This window comes from Hemibagrus wyckioides, linkage group LG23 (assembly GCF_019097595.1).
Source record: "Hemibagrus wyckioides isolate EC202008001 linkage group LG23, SWU_Hwy_1.0, whole genome shotgun sequence".
Taxonomy (NCBI): Eukaryota; Metazoa; Chordata; class Actinopteri; order Siluriformes; family Bagridae; genus Hemibagrus; species Hemibagrus wyckioides.
Genome location: NC_080732.1, coordinates 7,591,789 through 7,619,430, shown reverse-complemented (window position 1 = coordinate 7,619,430; position 27,642 = coordinate 7,591,789). Strand labels below are relative to the sequence as shown.

The 27,642-nt window shown below is 37.2% G+C and overlaps 1 protein-coding gene across 2 annotated transcripts in view; it reads left to right on the top strand.

Moving 5' to 3' along the window:
* mtrr (5-methyltetrahydrofolate-homocysteine methyltransferase reductase) overlaps nt 1-4,230 on the top strand; it is a 38,070-nt gene extending 33,840 nt beyond the window's left edge. For both annotated transcript variants that reach the window (XM_058376394.1, XM_058376395.1), the window contains 2 exons: nt 2,013-2,198; nt 3,402-4,230. In XM_058376394.1, coding sequence (XP_058232377.1) covers nt 2,013-2,198; nt 3,402-3,546 — 331 coding nt within the window. In that variant the 3' untranslated portion in view covers nt 3,547-4,230. The remainder of the gene's footprint in view (nt 1-2,012; nt 2,199-3,401) is intronic.
* The last annotated feature ends 23,412 nt before the right edge of the window (nt 4,231-27,642 follow it).

Below are 27,642 nucleotides of genomic sequence, written 5' to 3'. Positions count from 1 at the left end.
TGGCCCCTTAGTTCCAGTGAAAGGAACTCTGAATGCTTCAGCATACCAAGACATTTTGGACAATTCCTTGCTCCCAACTTTGTGGGAACAGTTTGGAGCTGGCCCCTTCCTCTTCCAACATGACTGTGCACCAGTGACCAAAGCAAGGTCCATAAAGACATGGATGACAGAGTCTGGTGTGGATGAACTTGACTGGCCTGCACAGAGTCCTGACCTCAACCCGATAGAACACCTTTGGGATGAATTAGAGCGGAGACTGAGACCCAGGCCTTCTCGTCCAACATCAGTGTGTGACCTCACAAATGCGCTTCTGGAAGAATGGTCAAAAATTCCCATAAACACACTCCTAAACCTTGTGGACAGCCTTCCCAGAAGAGTTGAAGCTGTTATAGCTGCAAAGGGTGGACCGACGTCATATTGAACCCTATGGATTAGGAATGGGATGTCACTTAAGTTCATATGCGAGTCAAGGCAGGTGAGCGAATACTTTTGGCAATATAGTGTGTATATATATATATATATATATATATATATATATATATATATATATATATATATATATATATATATATATATATATATATATATATATATATATATATAAATAACACAGAGGACCTGTAAGAAGGTGGTGTAAGCTCAGTTGCCTTGTGAATGCAACTCGTACGTATTCAGATCTACATTTGTTCAGCAATTAACGTAACCTGCATGTGCATTTTAGCCAAAGACTTCATTAGTTTCCCAAACTCGTGTACCGTGAATGGAATATTGTGGGACACAGAAGAGGTGAGGTTCTTTACTATGCGTAATAGCACCAGAATAATAAAAACAAACAAATAAATAAATATTGTGAGTCATATCGTGGTTTGGTTGCAGTGTTCATCTTAGATTCAGACCTAAAAAAAAACCATTTTAAAGATGAGGCGTCAAAGTATGTCACAGGCAGAAACACCCAATATTTTTTTTCTTGAGAGGTATTCAGAATTGCCACTGTGTTATTTGCTGGAATTTCCCCACAAACTTTATTAAGGCATGTGATGCTTTTACAGTTATCAGCCATGTTACTCCAAATTTTATGTAACTTGGAGTTATGTATGCAGGCACTAACATTGCAGAGGAGAGTTTTCTGTGGAAAACGTATTTTTTTGTGGCTCATATGCGTCAGTATTTTCAGCGAAAAACAAAAGGTAAAGACGGATCACAGAGTTCTGGTGCACAGCAACCAGCTGAGAGAAAAGCAGAGCAACTGACTGTAAAAAGATGAAACCTGGAGCCTGACCTTCTTTTTTTCAATCCACTCAGTGAGAGAGTGTGTGTGTGCTCACAGGTGGGTCTGAAGTAATGCATCATCTGAAGGATACTCAAACACAAACACTTGTAGTGAATTGAATTGAAAATTGAAGTTTGAGAGAGAATCACACCAGACCCTGAACTTTCATACAACCTTTCAAAGTATATAAGAAGTTTAATGTACTTCCTCACAACGTGACGAAGTCTTGAGTTTTATACCCCAAACTTGGTAATATTTCATCCAATACTTTCAAGATTTTCCTCAATTTTTTATTCGGTAGTTTATTCTGGTCCACTAATTTGATTGGATAAGCAGCTCTTCAAGAGTGTTGATATTCACTAAAATAGAATTTGTACATTTCACTATTTGTCTTAAATAAAATTCCAATTCTACAAACAGTCACATTGATTCACTTACTATGATTAAATGGCATTGATCACTACACTTCAGGCTGTCAGTCAGTCTGTTCGTTGGCATGGTAACATACATCTTTGTCCAACAACTTTACTTTGGGAAAAATTTCCTTTGCAAAAATTAACAAAATGTTTTCTATATTGTATCAATAAACGTCAGTTATTAGAGATGTTAAGAGAAGAATTGTATAAAAGCATGTTTCAGTATAACCGTACTCCTGTTGTTTTTTTGCTGGAAAAAGCTCCTGATGCATGATTGGTCAAGATCTTTTGTCATACAGATACATCTTTCTACACTTTGTCTGTAGAGAGGAGTTGGAGAGGTTTGTGGAGAACGGAACACTGAACCATCTGAAAGTGTGTTTCTCTCGAGCTGAGCCGGACACAAACGATTCGGAACCCAAACCCAAATATGTCCAGCATAACCTAGCCCTTCATGCCGAGTACGTCACTCGCATTCTGCTCAAAGAAAACGGCTTTCTCTACGTCTGCGGGTGAGTCCGGGCGAATTCTTATCGATTTGTGTTTCCATGATTAATACTAGGCGTGTTTTATTTTTCTTGTTGTCCAGTCTAGGTCTGTGTTATGTCAGGAATAAAACATTAGGTGGGGTGTATGCTGTTATAGGAAAATAATTATCATGGGATGGTGTACAGTGGCTCAATAAGACGAAGACAATATTTATCATTTGTCTATAAACAGCAAATCCAAAAATTTCCTCTTATTGCAAAACAATTGTAGGGACACTCCGTAGTTTTTATCCATTTATAGTTGTGGAGTGTTACCTTCATTATGTTTTTTTTTTTTTTTACGTTAGAGTAGTGGTAGCTCAGATGTTGGACTACTGATCTGAAGGGTAAAGAAAAAAAGCACTGCCAATCTGTCACTGTTGAGCCCTTGAGCAAGGCCCTTAACCCTCAGCTGCTCAGCTGTACAAATGAGATAAATGTAAGTCGTGTTGGATAAGGGCATCTGCTAAATGCCATAAATTTAAAGTTATCATTTAATACAACTCACCAGTTACACTTTCTCTCTCTCTCTATTGATGTTAACACAGAAAAAACCCCACCACTGTTACTGACAAACTGTTAAAAACATAACATTAATCACCTAATATTAAGATTAACATTAACATTAATATTAAGACTTAGTATTATATATTTATTTATTATTACTCTTGGATTTTGTCGCTTGTAAGATTATGCCTGCAGCTGGCACTACTTGTCAGAGCTGCTGTTGTTGACCAATCAGAATTAAGCAAAACAATATGAATACATTATTCAACATGCACAATATGAGTAATATAGTAACGGATAAAAAGACGATAAGAACGTGGAATAATAGATATAAATAAAGAGTGCAGCATGATTGGAGATGAAGACTGTTCCATAAGGACAGATAACTTTTTGTTTTGGATAGAGATAGTGTCCTAATTCATGAAAGTTTTAGAAACTAAGAACATACTATTCTGACATTGCAACCCAATATTTAACAGTTAAAACCAGATTGCAGTTTGTTTATTAATCAGGGAAGCCATAATGCTGCTGTTAGACGTGTAAATAGACACAGAATAATACACCGCAGTAAAATATACAGATTGAAACTTAGAATAAAATCTCAAATAAAAGAGAAATAAAACGGATCAGAACACGTTTGCCATTACTATGTTGATGTTTGTTTTAATTTTTATTTTGCAGAGATGCAAAGAACATGGCAAAAGACGTGAACGATACTCTGATGGAGATCATAGGGCAGGAGCTTCAGCTGGACAAACTGGAGTCTATGAAGACTATTGCTAAACTGCGAGAGGAGAAACGATACCTGCAGGATATTTGGAGCTAAAGTTTCTGGGTTTGATTTTGAATCTCGTTGGTGGCTAGATTAATCATATATACATTAAGTATATTAACATTTCAAAGGACTATCCCAAACCAGACATACATGCCTTTTGTTATCACGGCAACTGCCTTATACATTGTCGTGTTTTAGGATGTTGCCATGTTGCTGTTGTGTATCGACACGTACAATTCTGCCTTAATCTCAGGTCCACAGAATGCTTTCCAGAAAATGCTGGACACTGATGCATTGAAGGTCCATGGTAATATTTTATTATTTAAATATCAAATTATATTGTAGACCAGACAGAACAGCCCGTGCCTTTTAAGCATTTTAACGACTGACAGTGACGTCTTCTGATTCAGAATTTATAGGATATATAATATAGCCTACGTGGATGTAACAAAACAGATATTGACACATTTATTCCAGATGTGTAGAACAAATATTGAACAGGACAGATTGTGGGAATACCATCAGTTCCCATCTGTTTTTTTTGTTGTTTTTTTTAATCCAAATTTGGTTTTAGACAAATGCGTAGTTCAGATTCAGCTGTGGTTTCTTGGTCTATTTTAAAATCCCTCTCAATGCTGCACTGATCTTTTTATCCATTACAAAGTACACGTTTCCACTTCTGGTAATGTACGTGACGAGTCTTTTTTGCGGAGAATAAAGTCATGAAACAAGTCAGACTGTTGTGTTTAGTAAACATCAGACTTGCTGAAATTCACACATTTTGTGAATGAGCTCCATATTGATGTTGTTTATCACATAAAGAAACAAAAATACACTACGTTTTTCCTCCTGTGAAAATGGCATGATTGACAGTTGTGTAGGTGATCCACTTGGAAGCCCCGCCCCCTTCTACCATTTCACATTTAAGATTCATTTCTTGACCATTTTTGTGTTCATTAATAAAAAAAAAAATCTTATCAGTGTATATTTGACAAAAATAAGTTATACTATATTTCTTATGGCTGCACCACAATCTTAGTCAGTGAAAATGTATAGGTGGCATCATAGAAACTGTATTACACTTTATACACTTACCTTAGTGCAGATGCATTGAAACTGTTTGCACAGCAGCAGCAGCAGGTCAAGAGTGAAAATATTGTCCATATGAAAACATTTCAAGGCTTCTATGAAGAATGTTAAACCAGTCGTTTGTAAAAAGACTTTTGAAAAAGCACGCACATTTTACATCTCTAGTTGAAATGTTCATTTTTTTTTTTTTTTGCTGGCCTTCCCTCCAACATAATTCGGTGTCCTCTTGACAGAACTGTTATTGCATGTGGAAGAGTCGACGTGAGTGTGCTATAAACCCCTGATCCAGCATGGACACTTCAAAATAATGACTTGGTTCCACAGCTCAGCATGTCACAAGGCTAATGAGAGTTATTAATCATGGCTGAACCAGCAGCTCAACTCAAGGTTACAAAGTTGATGAACCCATGTCCATCATGTCCAGTGTAGTATAATAAAGTTATGAAGATGAATAAAGTTCTGCTGAATCCAGAATTTGTCCTGCTGCAACAGACTGATCTGATTAGGGTTTGTTTTGTTTTTTTTTACATAATAAAGATAAAACTACAGTTGTACATAATTTTTTATACAGTTTGTTAGCTACATTTTCAGAGAGAATGCAGCAGCTACAGAACCCTGCAAAATCTATTCCCTTTGAATGTTTCTAAGTTTTGTACAGTGTTGCAACCTGAAAGAGAAAAACATTGAACTGAGTAGCCAAGTAGCCAATAATATTGAAGTTTCAGAGAAAAACAGTATAATTTGTACAGTTATTTATGTGGACGCATAAGCATTCACCACCATCACTATAAAACCCTGAAATGATTTCAGAAGTCATAAAATTAGTTGAATGAAGTAGGCCAATTCAATTAAAGTGTCACATCATGTCATTATAAATATGAAAATATGTTTCTGGAAGAGCCCAGAGTGTGTTTGAGTGTTTTATCCATCTATCCTTCCATCTATCCTCCACACTGCTTTTCCTACTGGGTCATAGGGAACCTGGAGCCTATTCCAGGAGACTCGGGGCACAAGGCAGGGTAGACTCTGGACAGGATGCCAGTTTATCACAGGCCACAATCATACATACTACAGACAATTTAGAGATGTTCATCAGCCTACAACATGGAATGGAGTACCCGGAAGAAACCCCTGAAGCACAAGGGAGAACATGCAAACTCCACACATATATGGCAGAGGTGAATCAGTCAGGGTACAAATAAAACCGAAACTTTATATGATGTTGAGCTCCAATAAATCCATTATTAGAAAACGTAAAGAATATGGGACAACTGTGACTCACGAGAACATCCACCAAAAGCTTGGTCCCCAGAAAATGAGGTACAATTGTTAGAGAAGCAGTTAAGAGGCCAAGCTTGCAGGAGAGATGCACACATAGATGCAGATAGAAGAAGGTTTTCACAGGAAAGCTATAGTTTGGACACATTGCAAATCTGGGCATTATGGAACAGTGGAGAAAGGTTTGGCAAAAGACATATTGAAGACTTAAGAAACATGGAACCAGGTTCTCTGTTCTGGTGAGACTAAAACTGAGCTTTTCGGTCAAGGCATAAAGAGCTATATCTACAGGACATCACCACCTCAGAGTTGTCAGGATGATTTTCACCAGCAGGGACTGACAATGTGGTGAGGGGAATGGAATGATAGTAGGTTGATGCTGTGTTGATGATATTGTGACATTGTCAAGATGACTACCCATATGACGTTACAGTATTCAGCACTTTTTTAAGTAATGGTTTTCTTCAGTTTTCTTCAGAAGATCTAAAGATAGTAACATCACATGAATTTGTATCATAACCTGTTTCTACCCTCTGCTCCATACTATTTATATTATATTATATTATATTATATTATATTATATTATATTATATTATATTATATTATATTATATTATATTATATTATATTATATTATGAAAGTTAAAATTGGTCTTTCCTGTACATTTCCAGATATAGCAAGAAATTTAGCGCTCTAAGGGATTTCTATGGTATTTCTTTCACATAACCACTCTGGTCTTCTCTCCATTCGAGCTGATGACAACAAAATCATTGCCTATATTTTCAAGGCCGATTTTGTTGGTGTTGCGCCTCTAACAGCCGTGTTTATGTGTGTTTTTTGCATCGCTGCCAAAAACAGAGCGTTCATTTCAGTTCAGGCCGACACCACTCACAGCTGCAGAGGCACCAGAATGAGTCTGCTAATGGATGCCCTACATTAAGGATAAATTAAGTTCCAAATTACACGGTCTTAATTAAAAAGGTTCAAGGTGCTTTCAGAGCCATAGTGCAAGGACTCGAAAGGGTAATCTGAATAAATCAGAGGCTACAAGCTTACAGCAGGGCGCTTGCTAGAATGATAGATTCTCCTGCACAAGATGGCTTAAATGAAGCAGAAAGATGTATGCAGAAAGTAATGAGTGTCATTAGATAAGACTCCTGGACTAGCCTGTTCCTTTGACTCTATCTCACATTTAAAAACTGGACTCTCTTGACCAATATCAGTATCTTCTCTATGTGAAAAATGATATGCCATCCCACAACGATCACTGTGGGCTGGTACGGTGATGAAGTCATCAAGTTTGCCAAATGCTGAATCCAGTCATTTGAAAAGGTCTCTCCATAACTTTAATTGGAAAGATTCACTCTTTTACAGGATTGATTAAAGAGCTGATTTTTCATTAATATCCTGCAGCGGAATAGTGGATCTCAAAAAATAGGCTATAAATGCTTCATCAGCAGTGTGTGAAGTGCTGAATACCAAAGGCATTTTTGTGAAATAAAAGATATTTTAGAATCCAAATGAACAACTAATAGCCACTTAGAAAAAATGAGCATGAAACCTGTATATACTTTGGATACACTGTGTAAATTTTTGTATTCAGCTTGTATTCTGTAAGTCTTCCTAAACAACACTATGAGTATGAGGACACAAGATTGCTTATCTAGCTATATGCTAAAGATAACAACTGCAGGGCATTTGGTAGATGCCCTTATCCAGAGCAATTTAGATTTTTTAAATTTAAGTTCTTTATAGTCTCTATCAGAAATGCCTCCTCATGCTAGTTCAGTACCATCTGTCTAAAAAAACGTACTTGGAAGAAGACAGACAGTGACTGAGCTGTTGACACACCTAAAAAAAAAAAATTCATTCCAGCATCTAGGTGACATAAGAAGCCCTGATGCATATCTTCATTTTACACTGATGGGTCCAATTGAGTAGTGCTAAAGACTTAATGCATAATGCAGAGTGGGGTGTGATAAACGTGATACGGTAGGTTGGCAATTACACGTCTTGGATTTGTAGGGAAGCATCAGTATTTTAAATCAGGAAGCTAGTAGAGGAGGCAGAGTGGACGGGTAATGTGGGAGAACTTGGGCAGCCTGGAAACAAGTCATGTAGCCTCATTTTGAATCACTTGCAGTTGGATGAGGTGCTGAGCAGACCTGAAAAGACCCAGTCTTGATATGACAGCAGACTACATAAGTACATGAGTGGCCTCTATGGATAGAAATGGGTGTATCCAGGTAGTGGTGCCTTAAAGGTTAAGGCTCTGGGTTACTGCTCACAAGGTCAGGGGTTCAATTTCCAGCACTTCCAAGCTTCCAATAGTGGGCCCTTGAACAAGGGTGACCCCAACCTCCTAAGAGGCTGGGATGCAAGACGGAAAGAATTTCACTGTGCTGTAAATGATGATTCTTCTTATTACTATGTTATAGGGGAGAAATCTGCAACAATAAGTTAATTTAGTGGTGTGAGTCAAGAAGAACATTTTGTTGTCACTAGTTACCATACGGTTTCTGCCTGCAGAACATCTGCTTGCTGGATATATTTTTTGTTTTGTTTTGCACATCATTTTGTGTAAACTCTAGAGACTGCTGCATGTGAAAAATCCCAGGAGAGCAACAAACGTCTGGCACCAACAACCATGCCATGGTCAAAGTCACTAAAATCATATTTTTCCCCATTTTGTGCTGCTGCAGTGTAATATATTGGATAACGGCATGAATGAGCAGCATGCATGCATGCCTAATAAAACAGCTGGTGGGTGTATATTGAAAATAATTTCTGCTCAAATCAATTAAAAAAAATTTAACTAAATCACCATTATGTCCTTAATGTCTTCATAAAATTAGCATGAGTGCTAATTCTGTACTAAAAAACTCTCAAAACCTCTTACCTAATTACCAGTAAAATGCAGCCATTGTCAAATATGTTAATTGAAGGGCACTACTTAATACATCTGCCATATTAAGCTGTCTACTGCATATTTTGGTGAGGTCACTAACATTATAGGTAAAGTTAAAAGTTTAATACAGAAACTTTGTTAGGCTGACCTATAGGAAATGAATTTATTTATTAAAATTAATATTATTTATTTGCGGGGCTGCAGCCACAGTAAATATTACTGAAAAGTATGTTTGGTTCAAGACTCTCATCATTTAAGACCACAGAAAAGACACAGAATAGACTCCTCCTAGTGACGTAAAACACGTAGGTAGTCCAGAATTCACAGACACACAGCTGTTAGATGTGCAGTGAATCAGCAACTTCACAAGGGTCCTAATGCATACTGTGTAGGAGGCACTTGTCAAACATATTGCCTAATGAGGAACAGTTCTTTATTTTGCAAACGAGCTAAAGTACACTCTAAGCATTATAGCAAAGCCCAGCTCAATTATTCTGACTTGGAGGACATAAACAGTCTCGGGTGTGCCCAAGTGCTCCTAATTACTAAAAAGCCTTTGGTATGGAACTAATTGATTTTCCATTTAATGAGAACTGAGGTAATGGTGCTGCAGAAAGTTTGCTTGCTCTGAATATCTACTAAATATCTAGCACAGATGGGTTTTTGGGGGTACTCTAGTGCTTTTGGTTTTGAGAAAGAAGAAGATGACCACTGCGAACCTAACATCAGCAAACTGTCCCATCAATCTCCTTCACCTACGAACTGTTTAAGGAGACACAAAGTGCAGATAAAGCCAGGCAAGTGAGCTTCATATAACTATTTACTATTTATTTAAGTTTTTTTGTACTCTGTGGGAGATTAATACATGCACTGCTTTCACACTATCATACAAACACTACACTGCGCTTGAATTAATCCTGTCCTATTTTTTTAAAAACATATTTACTGGGGGCAGTGCTTGTTCAAGTGGTTAAGGTGCTTGGTTGTTGATCAGAAGATTGAGATGCAAGCCCCTGTACTGCCAAGCTGCCACTGTTGGGTCCACGGGCAAGGCCCTTATGCTTCTCTGCTCCAGGGATGCTCCATCATAGCTGCCCCTGTGCTCTGACCCCGACCTCCAAAGCTGGGATATGTCAAGAAATGAACTGCAGCATGACATACGTGTGGCATTAATAAAGGCTTCGTCTTCTTTTAATCATTATGTGGTCAAAAAAATATTCAGTTCACATAAGCGCCAATCACAACAATGGCAACTTGCCCAAAAAATTTGCCATATTTAAAGTACTTTTAAAATTTTATTTAAGATATGGGTACACAAAAGGCTAAATACATCTAATGCTTGTACACCGTGTCAGTCTTTGGGTTAGTGAGAGCTGTAAAGCTCAGCTTCCTGTTTGCCACATGGAGTGTTTTAGGAGCATAAAATGGATAACAATGTAAACAAAACACATCACACATCACATTTAATTGGTATACATCAAAAAGGGATAAGATAGCACATGGCTTCATTATATTTACACATTACGCACTTGGCACTCACAGCGTCTAATGAGAGGACGGAGCTTGTTCATCAGATGATGAAGTGGAAAATGTTCAACTCATTTTGCCTAGATTTCTGCTTTGATTTAATGCACACGAGGATGCTAAACCCTGTGTCCTTTAAATAATTAGCAAATGGTACCAACAGATGCATTTGTTGATGTTGGTTCAAAAATTGTGTTTCACAAAATGACTATTTATATGTATGATTATTACTGTACTGTATATGTATGCTGTATATTGATCAGTCATAACATTAAAGCCACCTGCCTAAAATGTACAGTAGATCCCCCATGTGCACCCAAAACAGCTCTGACCCGAAGGCATGGACTCCAAAAGATCTCTGAAGGTATGCTGTGGTATCTGGCACCAAGACATTACCAGAAGTCCTGTAGGTTGTGAGGTGGGACCTCCATGGATCAGACTTGTTTGTCCAGCACATCCCACAGATGCCTGTTTGGATTGAACTTGGGAAATTTAGAGGCACTTTGAACTCTTTGTCATGTTCGTCAGACCAATCCTGAATAATTTTTGCAGTGTGCCAGAGTGAGAACTGACTGCCTAACATATCCCACCCCTTGACAGATGCCATTGTAACAAGATAATCAATGTTATTACGCCACCTGTCAGTGCTTTCAATCTTATGGCTGATCAGTGTATATGATTTTCACTTTTATACGCACAGTTAGACCAAAGTTTGGATTTAAAACCAATACCACAGCTGTTATCGTAGGCTACAGACTGGAATCCTCTGCATAAATGAAGTGTCTCTAACTGGTAAATGCTTATTTTTATTAGTTTTTAAGTTGCTTCCAGTCCACTAATTTAATTGCTCAAGCAGTGTTCCAAGGGTGTCTATATTTCCTAGAACCAGACAAGGACATTTTACTGTGTGTATTACTCTGTTCCTCTGTATTCAATACATAAAATTCTACTTCTTAGTTCAAAATGGTTACTACAGTAGTGTTAGCAACATCATCAGTGGACATGGCAAATGACGCTCAGGAATATAATTCTGTCTTAAAATACGAAATCTCATTAGCTGAAGATGAAAACGAGGAGGAGATGTCAACTTTACCAGACGCCTGTATCACGGATGTACAAATTAATGTGAGCCAGCTAGATGATATTCTATAAAATAGGTGTGGCTTCTTTGGAATGTATTGAGGATCCATAGTGATGCCTTACTTCTGGTTGGAGTCTCCTCACTTGGAGGGTGCTCACTGCTGTTGAGGTATAGCCCCACATGGACAGCCAGGGGATATATGGGATTGATGTGGATATTGCCACTTAGAGACCATGGAGGTGGCTTTGTCGCAGTCAGTTTTGTGCACAGGTATCCGTCATTGAACATTCGATGGCTTTGGCCGGGAGAAATTTAAAACTAAAAGCTATAAAATGATAAAACTATAACAAATGCAGAAATTACGCTGTTGCTCGTACTCATTAGTTGCTCAAAAGCTGATGGTTCCATGATTGCATTTGACTATATAGTGCATATCTGTATAACTGTATAAATTGCTCTGCCAGTGTCTGGTATAAAGGCCACTATATAAAATGAGTATAGGTTTTGAGGTATCGACCAGATGTTTGTGTCTTCTACTTCTGCCAGAGATTATTTAGCATTTTAACAAGGCACTTCAACCTCAACTGCTCACTGTATGCTTGTACTGTGTTCTGTCACTCATAAGTAACTTAAGCTAAATATGTCTGCCAAGTGAACAAGTGTAAATGTAGAAAAATGCCTCTGGGAGATATCAGTAATTGAGTAATTAATTTGACACATACTGTACTTATACTGCAACACTACCCCTGCCAGAAAATGTATTTTCACTAAACTTAAGCCTAGGCTGTAATATGTTTAGCTAATTCATCATTACTAGACATCAGCTAGCTAACCAACATTAAGTGTTTGCTAAGTTAGCTAACTTTATCCGAAGGTGTATGTAATAGTTCATTGTATATAATGTAAGTAATTATGTGATTGCAGAATTTAAAAGATTGCAGATTTATCTCAAATAAACTTCATCATGTGTTTTCAGGCTGGTCGGAGAATGTTACAGTAACACAGTAAAAATCTAGATACACTAAACAATCAGTTCTATAAATCCCACAGAATCTCACAGTATTAAAACTGATATTCAGCTCAGACTACAGTCTTTAAAAAAACCCCCAACAAAACAAAGAAAGCAATATTATTTGCTAGCAAGTTTACTTCTTCACATCTCTTCACACAGTCTTTACAGGTTGAAACTTTGGTTTGTCTCAGGTCCAAAAAACAGTCAAACTGCAATAATCCTTTTAGACATGACACATTTATCAAACCACCGGTGCTAGTTTTCCTCACACAGTGGACTGAATCTATCTTTCTTATCTTAAAGCTTTGCGTCAATGCTTTTGTAGACCAAATCAAAAAATTCCTGCCAGATTCAAAAGTTTCTGCAATGCTGATTTTCTTAGTACTTCATGAGGTGTGTCATGTTGAAGCAGGCTGAGGCTGTTTCTTTCGCAGAGCAGGCAGACCAATCCAAAAAACGTCAGACGAGATCAAGGTCAAAAAGCAGGCTTAGGTCAGACGATCCACAGACAGAATAAACTGGATGAGGGCCAAATATGAAAACCAGGCAAATTCAGGTAAAGAACTGAACTGAACTAACAGAACTGGAAACACAGGAACAGAAAGGCTTGGTAGGGAGAAGCTTGTAACACTCAATAATTCCCCCCGAACAAAGCAACATGATTGATTAAATACACAACTAATCAAGGGTCAAATTAAAATCATGATGTGGTCAACTAATGGCGATACATGAGTCATGAGTGGAGACAGAACATTTACCAAAACAAAACACACATAGCAACATAAACACATGACAAGACATAGGGATGTCCTGTAGCACTGAAAGCTCCTATTCACACTGAGGGCATGCAGAGCTCCATGTGAGGGCTCGATAAACTCCACCACAAAATTACCAAACACATCCCATACATAGCAGAGTTGATTTGTGGTCTGTTATGGCAACAATACTCCATAAAAGGCAATGCTCCCGGAAAACATAAAACAATGAAATGTCAATTAAACGATGACCGAGTGTCTCCTAACCATGCTGTGTGCTGAAAGCTCTAGTAATGCAGCTCAGCTACTGAAGCACATTAGCTACAGACACACAATAACACTCTCAATTTATTATGTCATAATTGCATGGATAGCCTTATTTGTATAATTCAAGCGTTTGTTTATTTCTGTTTTGCCATCTTTCAAATCATTAGAATGAAATGACTTGATAAGTTTGTCTGTGTAATTTTAACAAACCTCACCGATTGTGATCTGTATATAAAATTGCAGTAACTCAAGCCAATTATGTGATCTGAATGTCCACTGAGGTTCACATTACTGACTCCTTAAACATAGATTTACACAATCACAGGCTAACTGGATTTTCACAAATGCCAAATTTCCTTTGTAAATGATCCTGTGATCATTTTTGAGTGAATTAGTGTAACCATGCATACAAATGTCAAAAACACCAATCAGCCTGCCTAATATTGTGTTGGTTCCCCTTTTGCTATTAGAACAGCCCTGACAGCCCGTCAAGGCATGGACTCCACTAGATCCCTGAAGGTGTGCTGTGGTATCTAGCACCAAGATGGCCACCCATGACCCTGTCGCCACTTCCTTGGACCAATTTTCCAATGCTCTGATCCAGTCGTCTAGACATCACAAGTAGGCCCTTGTCAAACTCGCTCAAATCCTTACACTTGCCCATTTTTCCTGCTTCTAACACATCAACCTTGAGGACAAAATGTTCACTTGCTGCCTAATATATCCCACCCACTAACAGGTGCCATGATGAGGAGATCATCAGTGTTATTCACTTCACCTATCAGTGCTCATAATGTTATGCATGATTGATGTATACAATTTGTTGCTTAATTAATTGATATTAATTATAATGAATGGATATGAATAACAGTTATCCATATCCATTTAGGTCTGAGCTTGAATGTTATCAGTTTTGATACAAAGTATGTAAGCACTAGACTCCTGAGCTGTAAAATTGGAAAAATTCATAAAACATCTGCAATTCGTCTGAATGCATTTTGTGGCCAGTGTTAAATGCATTTATTGTTCAGTTCTGAAAAAAAAAACCCCAGCATGTTAGCAATTGTTAAAAAAAAAAGCTGTAATCAACCTCACATCTCTTTTCTCTTTCTCCCTTGTTTTTCCCCCTTTGGCTATCTGTCTCTAGAGCATTTGGCAGAAGCTCTTATCCAGAATGACTTTGTAGTCTCCTTTAAAACTTATCCAGATACTACTACAAATAGGTCAGGGTCTAAAAATGCTTATGCCAATAAATGGATTTTTTAAATTAAATGATTTCTCAGTCAAGTAGCCAAGAAAAGACCATGTGATGGTTTTCCAATTATATAGTCAACTGTCTGTCCCACCTCAGATTGAAGTTTTTGGGTGTCAGAAGTGGAACCCTTATGTGGTCTTCTGCATTTGGCAAACACTCCTATCCAGAGCAACTTACATTTAGTCCTGGGTCCTGGGATTTGAACTCACAACCTTCCAATCAGTAGTCAAATGCCCTAACCACAGAGCTGCCACTACCACTGTAAAGAGTGTTTACCAGCCTGAGGTCTCCTCTCTTTACTGGTCTGAGGTTTCCCAGAAACCAGAGAATTTTGTGCAAGAGAATCCCAAGACACTGTCAGCTTCAACATGTGTTCTTGGTAAAACAGCCACCAAGTGTATATTGTATGGCTTCTGTGTTATGGCATCCCATTAGATGTTTTTTTGCTGTCTTAAAAAGTCAATTATCAAATAATAGTTTAAATTGTAGTTTAATGTATTTTTTCCCCCTCTGATTTTTTTGTCCTTAGCTAATTATCCTGCGATTGATATCTATTTGGTTTTGACAGCAATCAGCCTTATATCAAAGTCTAAAGAATTTGCAAAGTGAACTGTAAAAACACATGGTTTTGCTGCAGGTGGGAATCAAGTATAAAAATGTATTCATAAAATATACTGTGTTTTGTTCCAACTCTTATTAAAGGCGATACCACAGAGAGTGTTGTTGTACCAACTGCATGCAAGTTTTAAAAGTAATTAAAAAAGAATATTATTATTATTATTATTATTATTATTATTATTATTATAAGAAAACTTTTTTTCTTTTAACAACTGTAAAAAACTATAAATATTAATGTTTAAGATGTAATAACATTAGGACAGAGTTTTTGGAATTAGCACTTTTATGTCCAGATGCTCTCCACAAGCATAAATATTGTTTAAAAAAAAGCTATTTGTTATGCATTATGACATTATTATTCACTTTTGTTGCAAAGATTTTTTTCCCTCAGAACGATTTTCTCTGCTGCTCTTGAAAGCCTGAACTATAATGAACTGAACTGAAACGCAGCCTCAGCGAACGCCGCTGTCATTGTCTTAGTCCTCATTAGCCAGAGGCAAAACAGCACGCAAATTGTTTAGCGTTTAAATATCCTCAATGATGCATGCGAATTGGCCCGGATTTATGATCTCCTGCACTCTGACAACCATAATGGCTTATGCAAATGAATGATTAATTGGATTTAGGGAAGAGCTGGGGTAAATGAGCTGAGTAAAGAAGAACGTGTGAATAAATGAAGGATGATAAATATAGAATGGTGATGGTTTTTTTTGGACACCTGCTCATCAAAGAACAACATTATTCTACATACCTGCATCATCTGTCCTGAAGTATGATGATAAATAGCATTGACTGATATACTGAATCATTTTTTTGGGAGACATAAAGCCATTAATTTCATATAGAATGGTACAGAGACTATGGATGTAATTCATTTGTATTTGTATAGCACAGTAACAATGGACATTGAAACTTACCCCTACTAAGCAAGCCAGAGGTGACGATGGCAAGGGAAAAAATTCCCTGAGATGCTATGAGGAAGAAACCTTGAGAGGAACCAAAAGGGAATCCATCCTCATCTGAGTGACACTGGTTAGTGTGAAAATATAGAATTTCCCTTCTCTAACTGTGTACTATATGGTCAAAAAAATAACCAAGAATTTCACTCTAGTTATGACATAAAGTCTATTTTGTTATCTAATATATTTGTTATACATAGTTATCAACTGTTTACTAATGGAGACTTGAGTGCAAAACAGTTTGTGGCCATCATAGCAATTGTAGTCTTAAGCAAAATTGTTCATATTAATCTCAGGTATCTTTAGGCTGTCCATGTGGTTCATCCCCAGTAGCTGTGAGTGGTTTCCAAGTAATGAGAACTCCAACCAGGTTAGATCAGGCAGGTCTGGTGAGCAGAAGGGGTCAGGATCACTGGGATCTCTGGAGTAGCATGTTTGGCTGTATAAAGAGAGAGAGAGGGAGAGAGAGATTAATAAGTAATTAGTGATTTTCTAGTTTCCATGGTTAATGCACAGTAAAATTTAGTTGGAGAATGGCTAAAAAACTTGGAATAAACATTTCAGTTGTGACACTATGGGGACACTTGGACCTCTTGTAAGTTTGGAAGGTTTTGATTATTTTTTTTCCCTCCCACAATGCATCTCTGATTAATACATTCAATATACCAACTATCATGTCTACTGCAACCTCAAATTCCACCTCCCAACATGCACTACGGCCTGCAAACCTGGCTAAAAACATCTGGCTTGGTGGTATATAATATATGAAGTTACAAGACATTCTTGAAACATTCCTTATTTGTTGGCAAGGTTGTGCTTCATGCTGTTTACTAGACCCCTCAAATAATGTCCTTTTAACTTTTGAGGAGATCCTGAGGAAATAATGTGGAGAGCTGTTTTTTTCTTGTCTAAGCTTGTCTATCCTACTGTCCATAAAAGTAGCAATCTGCCCTGTAGCTTATTGCAGGCTGTTTAGCAGGGTGTATTTGATATTGACAGATATTGACCATGTTAACTGCTTTGTACAGAAGGTCAGATTTTTCTCTCCCTCGTAATCTCTTCTACTGAAGCACATGTTCAGATAAGGGATTCCATCTAAAATGGATAATAAGGTTTTACACAAATGTGTGGTGTCCATGGCAGCTTCAGGGCACACTGACATTAAAGCAAAATGGGGACGTACCAAAGACAGTAAGAAACCCTGTCATTAAAGCAAAATGGGGACGTACCAAAGACAGTAAGAAACCCTGACATTAAAGCAAAATGGGGACGTACCAAAGACAGTAAGAAACCCTGACATTAAAGCAAAATGGGGACGTACCAAAGACAGTAAGAAACCCTGACATTAAAGCAAAATGGGGACGTACCAAAGACAGTAAGAAACCCTGACATTCATGTAAATAGATATTTAGATATTCATTTCAGTGTCTGTACCGCTTATCCGATCTATCCTCAGGTAACGGGGAGCCTGTGCCTATCTCAGGCATCTTCGGGCATCAAGGCAGGATACACTCTGGACAGAGTGCCAACCCATCGCAGGGTACACACACACACGCTCATTATAGGCAATTTAGAGACTTCAATCAGCCTAGTAGCATGTCTTTGGACTGTGGGAGGAAACCCACCAAGCACGGGGAGAACATGCAAACTCCACACACTCGAACCCAGGATGCTGGAGGTGTGAGGCTAACCACTAAGCCACCATGCCGCCTTAGATGTTCATGTATAGTGTAAATACAAAAGAGTGAAATGAAATGGCAGGCTGCATTTGTATTATCACTCCAGGTGAAGACTTTTAGTAATGTTGTTTTGTGTATATGGCAAAGTTTGTTAATTAGGAGATGTTTATTTAGCATTTGATATTTGATATTGGAGTCTCGAGTGTCATCATTTTATAACAGACTGTGTAGGTTACTGATATTTTTCTATAACAGCATGTTTTATGCCTTATTTATAGTAGGAATTGAATTCGATTGGTATTGTAGTACATATTACTGAATAAGAGACATATGATAAAATTTAAAAAATAGGAAATAGATTAGATTATTATTTTTTTTAATTAAGTAAAATGCTCTCAAAACCAAAAGGAATAGGTAATACTAAAAAACACTGGGTGAAGAGAGACAAACACTGGGTCAAGACATATAGGGTCATAAAAGAAATAATTGTGCAAAGTGGCAATGTGGCATCCTCAGTGCTGGAGTGAGACTTCACAAGGTGTGTATGAATGTCCAGGTTATTTAAAGGGAAGTATCTGATTGTTATTAATCTTGTCTCTGGGTCACCAAGTGTACATCACAGAAATGAGAGAAATGCTTATATTCTAGGTAATGAGAGTCTGTGGTTAGTGTTATGGATGCTGGAGAAGATCATTGGGAATTGAAACAGAATTTGCATCTTTCTATTGAGGATCTGTTATATTTGCTTGTGGTCAAACATTTCTACATCAATATATGCAAGTTTAGGACAAAAACAAAAAAACAAAACAACCCTAATCATATATCTTCAAGGCCAGAAAATAATGTCTACAGAGACCCATTTTGCATAACACACACTTTCTATGCAGTTAGTGCGCTTGATTATTTGGAAGAGATGTAATAAGTAAGCAAGAAAAACAGTGGTGTCCATAGAGACGCTTTATTAAGATCTGGTGTGGAGATGGAACAGACTAATGAGAGTAAGTTAATTAGCTGTTGCCACTGGTGAAGAAATAGGTCATATGGTTACATGTTAGTGAAAGCTAGCATGAAAGGAGATCTTTTATATCAAGAAATATGCATATTATATAGAGGACACCTCGACAACAACAACAACAACAACAACAAAAAAAGAGATTAGTTTTAACTATTTACAGTGAACCTGATGTTATGTTAAATTCTAACCATTTGCAAACCATGAAGGTGAGTGTGAGATAGATTTTTTTTTTTTTCCCTGCTTGCTATTTACAATTTTAAAAAGACTGTGGAAATAATTTCGTTTTACACTCAGAAATTGATAGCCTTAAATAAGCCAGGAAAATGAGCATTTCCAGAGCAATTTCAGGAGTTTAAGGAGGTTGTGGGAGTGTGTAATAATATTATCAGCTGTGCAGTCAGGAACTGCTCTCTGGCAGCAGCCGCAGTCGCAAAAACTCATCTCGTTATATGCAAGAAACATAAATAACCCTCCATAATTATACGCTTTTTAATAAGTAGAATCTTTTTAGAAATTGGTTTGTCTTATGTCCGCCTGGTTGATTTGTTCTCATACGATTCACATTAACAGGTGCAGGAGAGCAGTTGTCCATATTTTTCGTTTTTATATCTTGAAATGTATGATCAGTTCCTTTTGTGATTGTTGTGCTTGATTTTGCTGCTTGAAAAATGCTTGAATTTGTGATTCAATTACGTGGAAAAATGCTGAATTGATAAAACTGCAAGCACATGATTCTTCTTTTAAATTCTTCCCATTGTAGATCTTTTAGATAGTAACTACTTTCTAAGATACTCATGTTCGACACATGAACTGAGAAGTGCCTTTGCTGACTGCATGTTGAGATTATACATTCAGTACGATGCCTCTTGGCCCAATTCGGAGTAAAATCTGCAGTATTTTTTGAAAAATTGCAAGCTCCTCAGTATATTGCAGGGTTTGCTTGATTTTATGGTAATTTCTGCAATCGATGTGCCTTGTTCACTAATTGTGTTTCTATTTGTTTTGTCTCTTTTTTCTGGTTGGAACTGCAGGCTGTTTTTTGAAAATGAATTATATATTTGTCTACAGTGATCGTTTCTCCTTGACGTCTCCCTGATTTTCTACAAAAAACTGATTTTTCAGTAGTCTGCTGCTTTTGGTTCTCTTACTATAGATTACAGTATATTTGTTCGTTCCATATTGCTTAATATAAAATAGTTAATATCCCACAGCTAAATGTTCTACCATTCTTTATGTATATGAAGTCTGTGAAGTGTGGAAAGTGATCTAAAAAAAAACCCAAGGATGGAAAACCACTTATAGCAATTATAAGCAATGACAACGTATCTGCCCTGGACAGCCAGCGATAGAGCTCAGACCAGTAATTTCTCCCAGTATCTAATGTACACCCATTGATTGGTGACTGTTCACTCTGAAGAAGATGGATAGTCCAATCTAAAAGTATTCGTAACTTTGTGCAAGGACACTCTTATCATGAGGCATGAGGTCAAATTAAATCATCAGAGGCCATTCAGATGGATCCCTACTAGCGTGAAAAAAGGGGATATCTCTTTTTATTATACCAAAGAACTATCAAGAATTCATAAACTATTTCATATTGAAGCCTGTGAAAAGGACAAATGTCACAATAACGCATCGAGCGCTTCTTTTTTTTTATATATATATATATATATGTATTAGAGACGATGTGAATTTTCATTCTGTACACTTTTCCCTGGTGGAAACAGTGACCTAAATTCGCAGGAGTGAACTTTGCATTCAAACGCCTCCATGTGCCTGCAGGTTAATACATTCAACGTGAAAAAAGGCTTTTATAGAGTCTCTGTCTAAGTTTCAAAAGACATTATATTTAAAATATTCCTCGTATAAATGACTGTACACAACTTCCCTCATCGCTGAGCTCACAGTGGCTCTTATTACCATTCATGAAATGCAAGCCATCATAGATAAAGTGGGGTTGTCAGTTTATCATTACTAGTATAGAGAGAGAGAAGCGGGGTTAGTGGTTGGACAAGGATACATAAAATTCCTAATTCTTTTCAATAAACCTATAGGCAATTTGGAATGTAATGATGAGGGGAAAGTTTGGTATCTAGGCTATATAGTTTCCTCTAAGGAAAGATGTATTCATTAATGAAGTAATTAATTAAACTTAATTAAAATATTGTATTATAGCATGTGTTAAATTATTACCAAGTCACATTGTGGCTTTTATTGGCAAGCCATTAATTTCCCTTCACATTTTAATTTAGTTAGTTTTTAGATTTTGTTGTTTTGCATGTGGGAAGCATGGTGGCTCAGTGGTTAGCCCTATTGCCTTACAGCAAGACGGTCCTGGGTTTGGGTCCTGGGTTTGAATCCTGGGTTCGAACAGGCAGGAGCCTTTCTGTTTGGAGTTCACATGTTCTCTCCGTGCCTGCATGGGTTTACTCTAGGTATCCTGGTTTCCTCCCACAGTCCAAAAACATGTCCATTAGATTGATTGGTAAGTCTAAATTGCCCGTGGTTGTCTATCTGTATGTGGCCCTGTGATGGACTGGTGACCTGTCCAGGGTGTACCCCTGCCTTTTGCCCAATGTGTGCTGGGATAGGCTCCAGCAGATCCCCATGACCCTAATTAGGAATAAAGCGGGTATAGACGATGGATGCATAGATGTTTTGCATGAGCCACATGAGAATTTATGTTTGCTGTTTGAGATCAAGTCAAGAAACTTTTATTGTCATTTCAACCATATATAACTGGTGCAGTGTACAGTGAAGTGAAACAACGTTCCTCTAGGAATATGGTGCTAGAGAAAGAAAAAAAATTGCAGCACTAGATAAAACAAGACAGAACTTGGACTAAGTGAATTAACACAATTTCACATCAAATTGAAATTGCAAGTTTACATACAGTGCGAAACAGGAGACAGTGAAAAACAAACAGTACAATCCTCTACAAGACACAACACTATACTACACTACACTACACTACACTACACTACACTACACTACACTACACTACACAAGACTAAAATACAGTAGTGTTCACAGAACAGTGCAGACCAGTATACAGTTCTGTAGGGTGCAAATAAAGATGCTACGCTTGTAAACATATGACAGCAGCAGATTGTAGCAGCATTAAAAAAGTGATGTGCAAAAACTGCAGTGTCAGTGCAGAGATGTACAGTTGAATATGAGTGTCTGTGTGTGTGTGTGTGTATTAGAATCAGTTCAGTCTTTTGGTTTTGTGGAGTCTGGTGGCTTGGGGGAAGACACTGTTACACAATCTGGTTGTGACAGCCCGATCCCTTTTTCCAGACGGCAGGAGGGCAAACAGTGTGTGTGAGGGGTGTGTGGGGTCATCCACAATGCTGATGGCTTTGTGGATGCAGTAAATCTGAAGGTCTGAACATTAACCTGTACATGGATACTGTATGAAAGCATAACTCTACAGGTTGATGTTAACCTGATCTATCTAAAGCACAATACAATTTTTCTTTACATTTCTGGCATTTGGCAGATGCTCTGATCCAGAGCGGTGTACAAAAGTGATTTAAAGTCTATATTAATAAATATATTAACACTAGTTCAATAGGTCACAGACCAAAAAAACAGGGAAAAAATAAGAGCTCGTTTAAGTGTTTCAGGAAGAGTTAGGCCGTCGTTTGAAGACCGTCGGACTAGGGGGAATTTCACTGTACCACCTTGGAGCCAGAACAGAGATGAGTCTAGATGTACATGGCCAATTATGGCCAACCTTCATAGAAAATAAGCAAGAACGATATGTAATATACAGTAACAAACACAAAATAATTAAAATTTTCCACTTGATCAATATAATTTTTTAGAATTTTCACACAAATATATTAAATGCGATTTTAAATGAATACAGAATGCAGAATCTGTGTGTGTCACTCATAAGCATGTCCATGACATGAACACTACCTAAAGTACATAAACAATTAATGGCAAATTAATGAACTGATGCTAAAGGGTTGTTTAGTTCAGAGGCTGTTGTGATAATTGATCAATTAGCATCAATATTTTAGCCCAAAACCTGGTTGCCTCTACCAGGAGGTTTAGTCAAGCTCAAGTAAAACAGGCATTACAGATATTACAAAAGACAATCTCAGAGCCAATCTCAGTCTCTGGATTTAAACCCTGGATTGACCAACCTAAGAATATAAAGGAGCTTAAAATATTCTGTGAGGAGAACTGGATCAAGTTCCTCTTATGATATCACCCTTGTGACTTACAGAAAGAGAACACACTACGGCCTACAAACATGGATGACCCGGACTACACTTCCCCAAGCTCAAGAACTCTGTCACTTTCACAGTCACCAGCCTTTTAATCAGACAAACCTGCTCACACACACACACACACACACTGTGGCGTTGTTGTTCTTTCTCTCTGTTTTTTTTTGTTTTATCTATTTGGAATTTCCTGATCTTTGACTGTTTTTTGAATACGATGTTTGCCGCACAATTTGGATTTGTTTACTTGCCTTTACTGCAAAACGCCCTCTCTGAACTTGGGTTATTTTGAATTTTGGAAATGAAAGTGTTCATTTATTTATTCCTTTGCCTGAAGTAGGCCAATAATTCTGTTGTAAACCATAGCTTTAGAAGCTAAACGGTAATTTCATTGCTAGTTAGCAACACAATAAAAAAAAAAACAGGATGCTAGCTAGCTGAATTGCATACATCTGGCAAAAGAGTAAAGCTGTTTTCCTATATTGTTTCTATATATAGTGGTGGCTCAGTGGTTAGCAATCAAAAGGTCAGAAGTTTAAGCCACCACTGGGCCACTGAGTAAGACCCTTTTAACCAACACTTCTCTGTGGGCATCATATCATGACTGACCCTTAGCTTTGACTCCAAGCAGGGGTGTGCTTCACTGTATTGTACTGTAAGTTTTCTACTTAATACATTTTGATAATGTGATCTTTCATACAATATATATTTGCCCTTATTCATGGCTAGTCTTTGTATTTACATATCTGCAGTAGACCAAGGAAGAGGAATTAAGCTTATTTAAGCTCAGTGAGTTAAATACTCATTACTGTTTAATATCATGTTTCCTCAGAAGTCAGACGAGGTCAAGGACGAGGTCATGATATTCACTTCCAATGAGATGCTGTATAATGTAATCCACTTAAGTTATTTTGATAATATAATTAAGGCATCTTGTACTCTCACAGCAGGTCAAGATTGATTAGATTATGAAATAAATTATAAAGACATCGAGACCTAGAGATGCTGGGAGTACCGACAAATTAAAGACCATAATATTGTCAAAGCTTATGGTAGAAAACAGATAAGCTTTATATGAAAGGGCTTCGGAAAATGTTGCACTAACATGAACGTAAAATGCATAACAATTGTTATACATAATTTAGCACAGACAGCAGCTGTATAATTTTAATCAATTTGTTAATACCTTGAAAAATATGTATGTAAATTAAGTCAAAGTGATACCAAGAAGTGATAATAAATTAGTGACAAAATTGTTTGTCACTTTTTTTTAAACAGTTTGTGTTGGTGTAATTATGATTTTATATAACAAATGACACCCCAGTCAATTGTTATAAGAAAACAACAGACAAAGCAAGGAAGAACGCCCCTATGTGAAGTGGAGTCTATTATTAGAGGATGTTTGAATGCTCTGTTTCTTAGCTCTGAAATAATCGCTTTAGCTCAGTTTTGTATAATTGCATTAATTTATGTGGACCAGTATGCTTCAGGACGGTGCTTATTAACTTTTGGTACATTTCTACGACTTCATACTGGTGGAACTGCTCATTATCTATGAGTTATTCCTTGGGATCAGATGTCTGCACTTATTTCTGTCTCGCTCTCCCTCCTGGTGTCTCTGCAAATCATTGTAGCGGCAAAACTAGGACACGACAAAACGCTTCCTAAAACACCTTGTTACTGCAGACACATGTTTGAAAGAGCCCCCTCTAAGATGTCTGAGAAGGCCAAGATTTCCGAAATCAGAGACATTCACAACAACGGGAGTGACGAAACACAGTCACCTTTGTTCAATAAGCAACTTTAAACCTGTGGACTTTGAGATGGAATTAATACTTCAATGGCTAACATTTTTTTTCCATACTTCCCTTAACCATTTATTACTGATGGAAATGTTACACTTTAAACGTGAAATCCAATACTGTGAATACATCAGGTGTAGCATTTGCTTAACAGTGAGAAAAAATCCTAATTATTCAGAAAACTGCAGCTGGGACCATATGGTGCTTTTCCATGTCTTCTCCTGTGCTGTTGAAATCAATGTTGTACAAATCAGTGTGATTATCTCACACCTCCTTTGCCTCGGGTCTTAATTTGCAAGGGATATTTAGTTCAAGCAAAACATTATCACACATCGATTTTCATACGTTGTGTGAGATTTTAACTTACTGCACTTCAGCAAGTCTGCAATTATGCATTAACAGCTTCAGCCTGTATGGCTCCAGCCAGGGTTCTACATAATGATGCAATCCAACAAAACATTTTGATTAAAAATGGATCCTTCTATTCATGATATTTTGTAAATTCGTGCTCATTACTTGTGCAACACACCACCTTTCATGCCAGGCTTTGTTTATTATGAGCTTTAAAATGCAACTAAATGCCTACTGTTTTTTTTAATGAGCTGTTATTTTAATATGCTAACATTTAACGTTTGTTCTGTAGTTTTAAAAAATTGAAATGTATTTCTGGGTTTATATTTAATTGCTAATTAATAAAATAAATAAATACATATTTATTTATTTATTTATTTCGTCCACTTGTCATATACATCCCTGTAAATCTGAGAGGCCTTTCTATATCTGATATCCAGGTCAGCCAGTGAAGTAAATCTGTAAATTCAGTCAATCATCCGGCAGCAGCAAAGTGCATAGAATTATGTAGATGCATGTCAAGAACTTCAATTAATGTTCACATCAAACATCAGAATGAGGGCAAAATGTGATCTCAGTGATTTGATTGTGGCTTGGTCGATGGTGCTAGATTGGCTGGTTTGAGTAATTCAGAAAAACATGCTCTCTGGGGTTTGTCACAAGCAGAAGTTTTACACAGAATGCTGCAAAAACAAGAAACCTCTATAGAGAAGCAGTTTTGTGGACGGAAATGCTTTGCTTCTTTTGATCAGAGAGGTCATAGGGGAATCTCCAAACTGGTTCAAGCTGACAGGAAAGCTACGGTAACTCAAATAACCACTCATTACGACCGCAGTGAGTAGAAACGCATCACAGAATGCATCAAACCTTTAGGTCGATGGGCTACAACATCAGAAGCCCACGTAGGGTCCCACTGCTGTCAGACAACCACAGGAATGTGGAGGCTAGAATGGGCACGGGTTCACTAAACCTCAGCAGTTTGAGAAGATTGGAAAAATACCACCTGGCCTGATGAACCTTGATTTCTGCTGTGAGATGGAGAAGCTAGGATCAGAATTTGGCATCAATAGCATGAATCCATGAACCAAACCTGCTTTGTATCACCAGTTCAGGGTACTAATGGTGTGTGGAGTGTGGACCAAAATCTCAAAGAAAACATCTTATGGAAAAATAAGAAAAATAACCTTATTATAAAAATTCTGAGAGCAAAGAAGGGTCCTACCCAGTAATATGTTGTTTCTAATAGTAGCCAGTTTTGAAAAACGTAATCATATATTGCATATATTTATAAACAGCTTTCAGTTTTCAAAAGGTAATTGTATAGAACTGCATTACATGAGCAAATCTTCAGTGATATTGTCTCAATGTCTCATCTCATGAACTGCTAAAGTACTTTAATGTTCCTGGGGATTGGTGATGATGTTGAGGCAAAGCCAATAAGGACTAGTTAATAGGATTGGAATGCAGACTTTACAGGATTTTAAATCCATACTGATCATCAAATGTATACCAGTGGTACCAGATTGCAGGATGGTAATAATCATCACACTGTATGATGCTTAAGACAATCTGACAAACATATGAATCACAAAGAAGCAAAAACTGAGGAGTGCAGTCAGGAAAAGTCACTGAAGTTTACAGTGCACTTCAATCATGCACCGACTATGGGCTGCACATTACTGTGGCGTTAAGTGAACATTACACAAGAGAAAAGGCCATTAATATGTAATCATATCCACAGAAAGCCATTTTGAATCCATAAAACGTTGGAAAATCAACATAATGGCCCTTATTCATCAAAGCAGCATAGAAACAATCACAGATTAAAGCACATAAAATGGTGGATGAAGAAATCTGGGACTCTAATTCATGTTTTCAAGTGTTCTTTTGACCAAAAAAACAGGTAGCTAGGCAAATAAAGATTTGTTGGTATTTTTGGTAATGGACCAGTGGCCAAATAATTGACATAAAAGCTACACAGAAATTAAAAGGTTAAAAATGAAAAAATTAAAAGGTTAAAATGAATTCTGAACAGAGTATCAGTGTGGGACGGATGTTCCCAAGTTTTTGCATGCATATGTAGCTATAGCAGTTTTCTTACATTTTTTTAAATAATACTGTTTGAGGCTAAAAACACAGGCGGAAAATGCAAACCTGTTTAAATTCATTTCCAGTCATTTTTTTTTTAGCATTTAAATCATGCTTTATTAATTCTGTTGCTGAAATAGCCTACGGCATTTTTTGTGTAGATGTGATTATGGAATTATGTAATATATGTGTGATATATGCAAGCATCTTTTAAGTAACTCAGACATG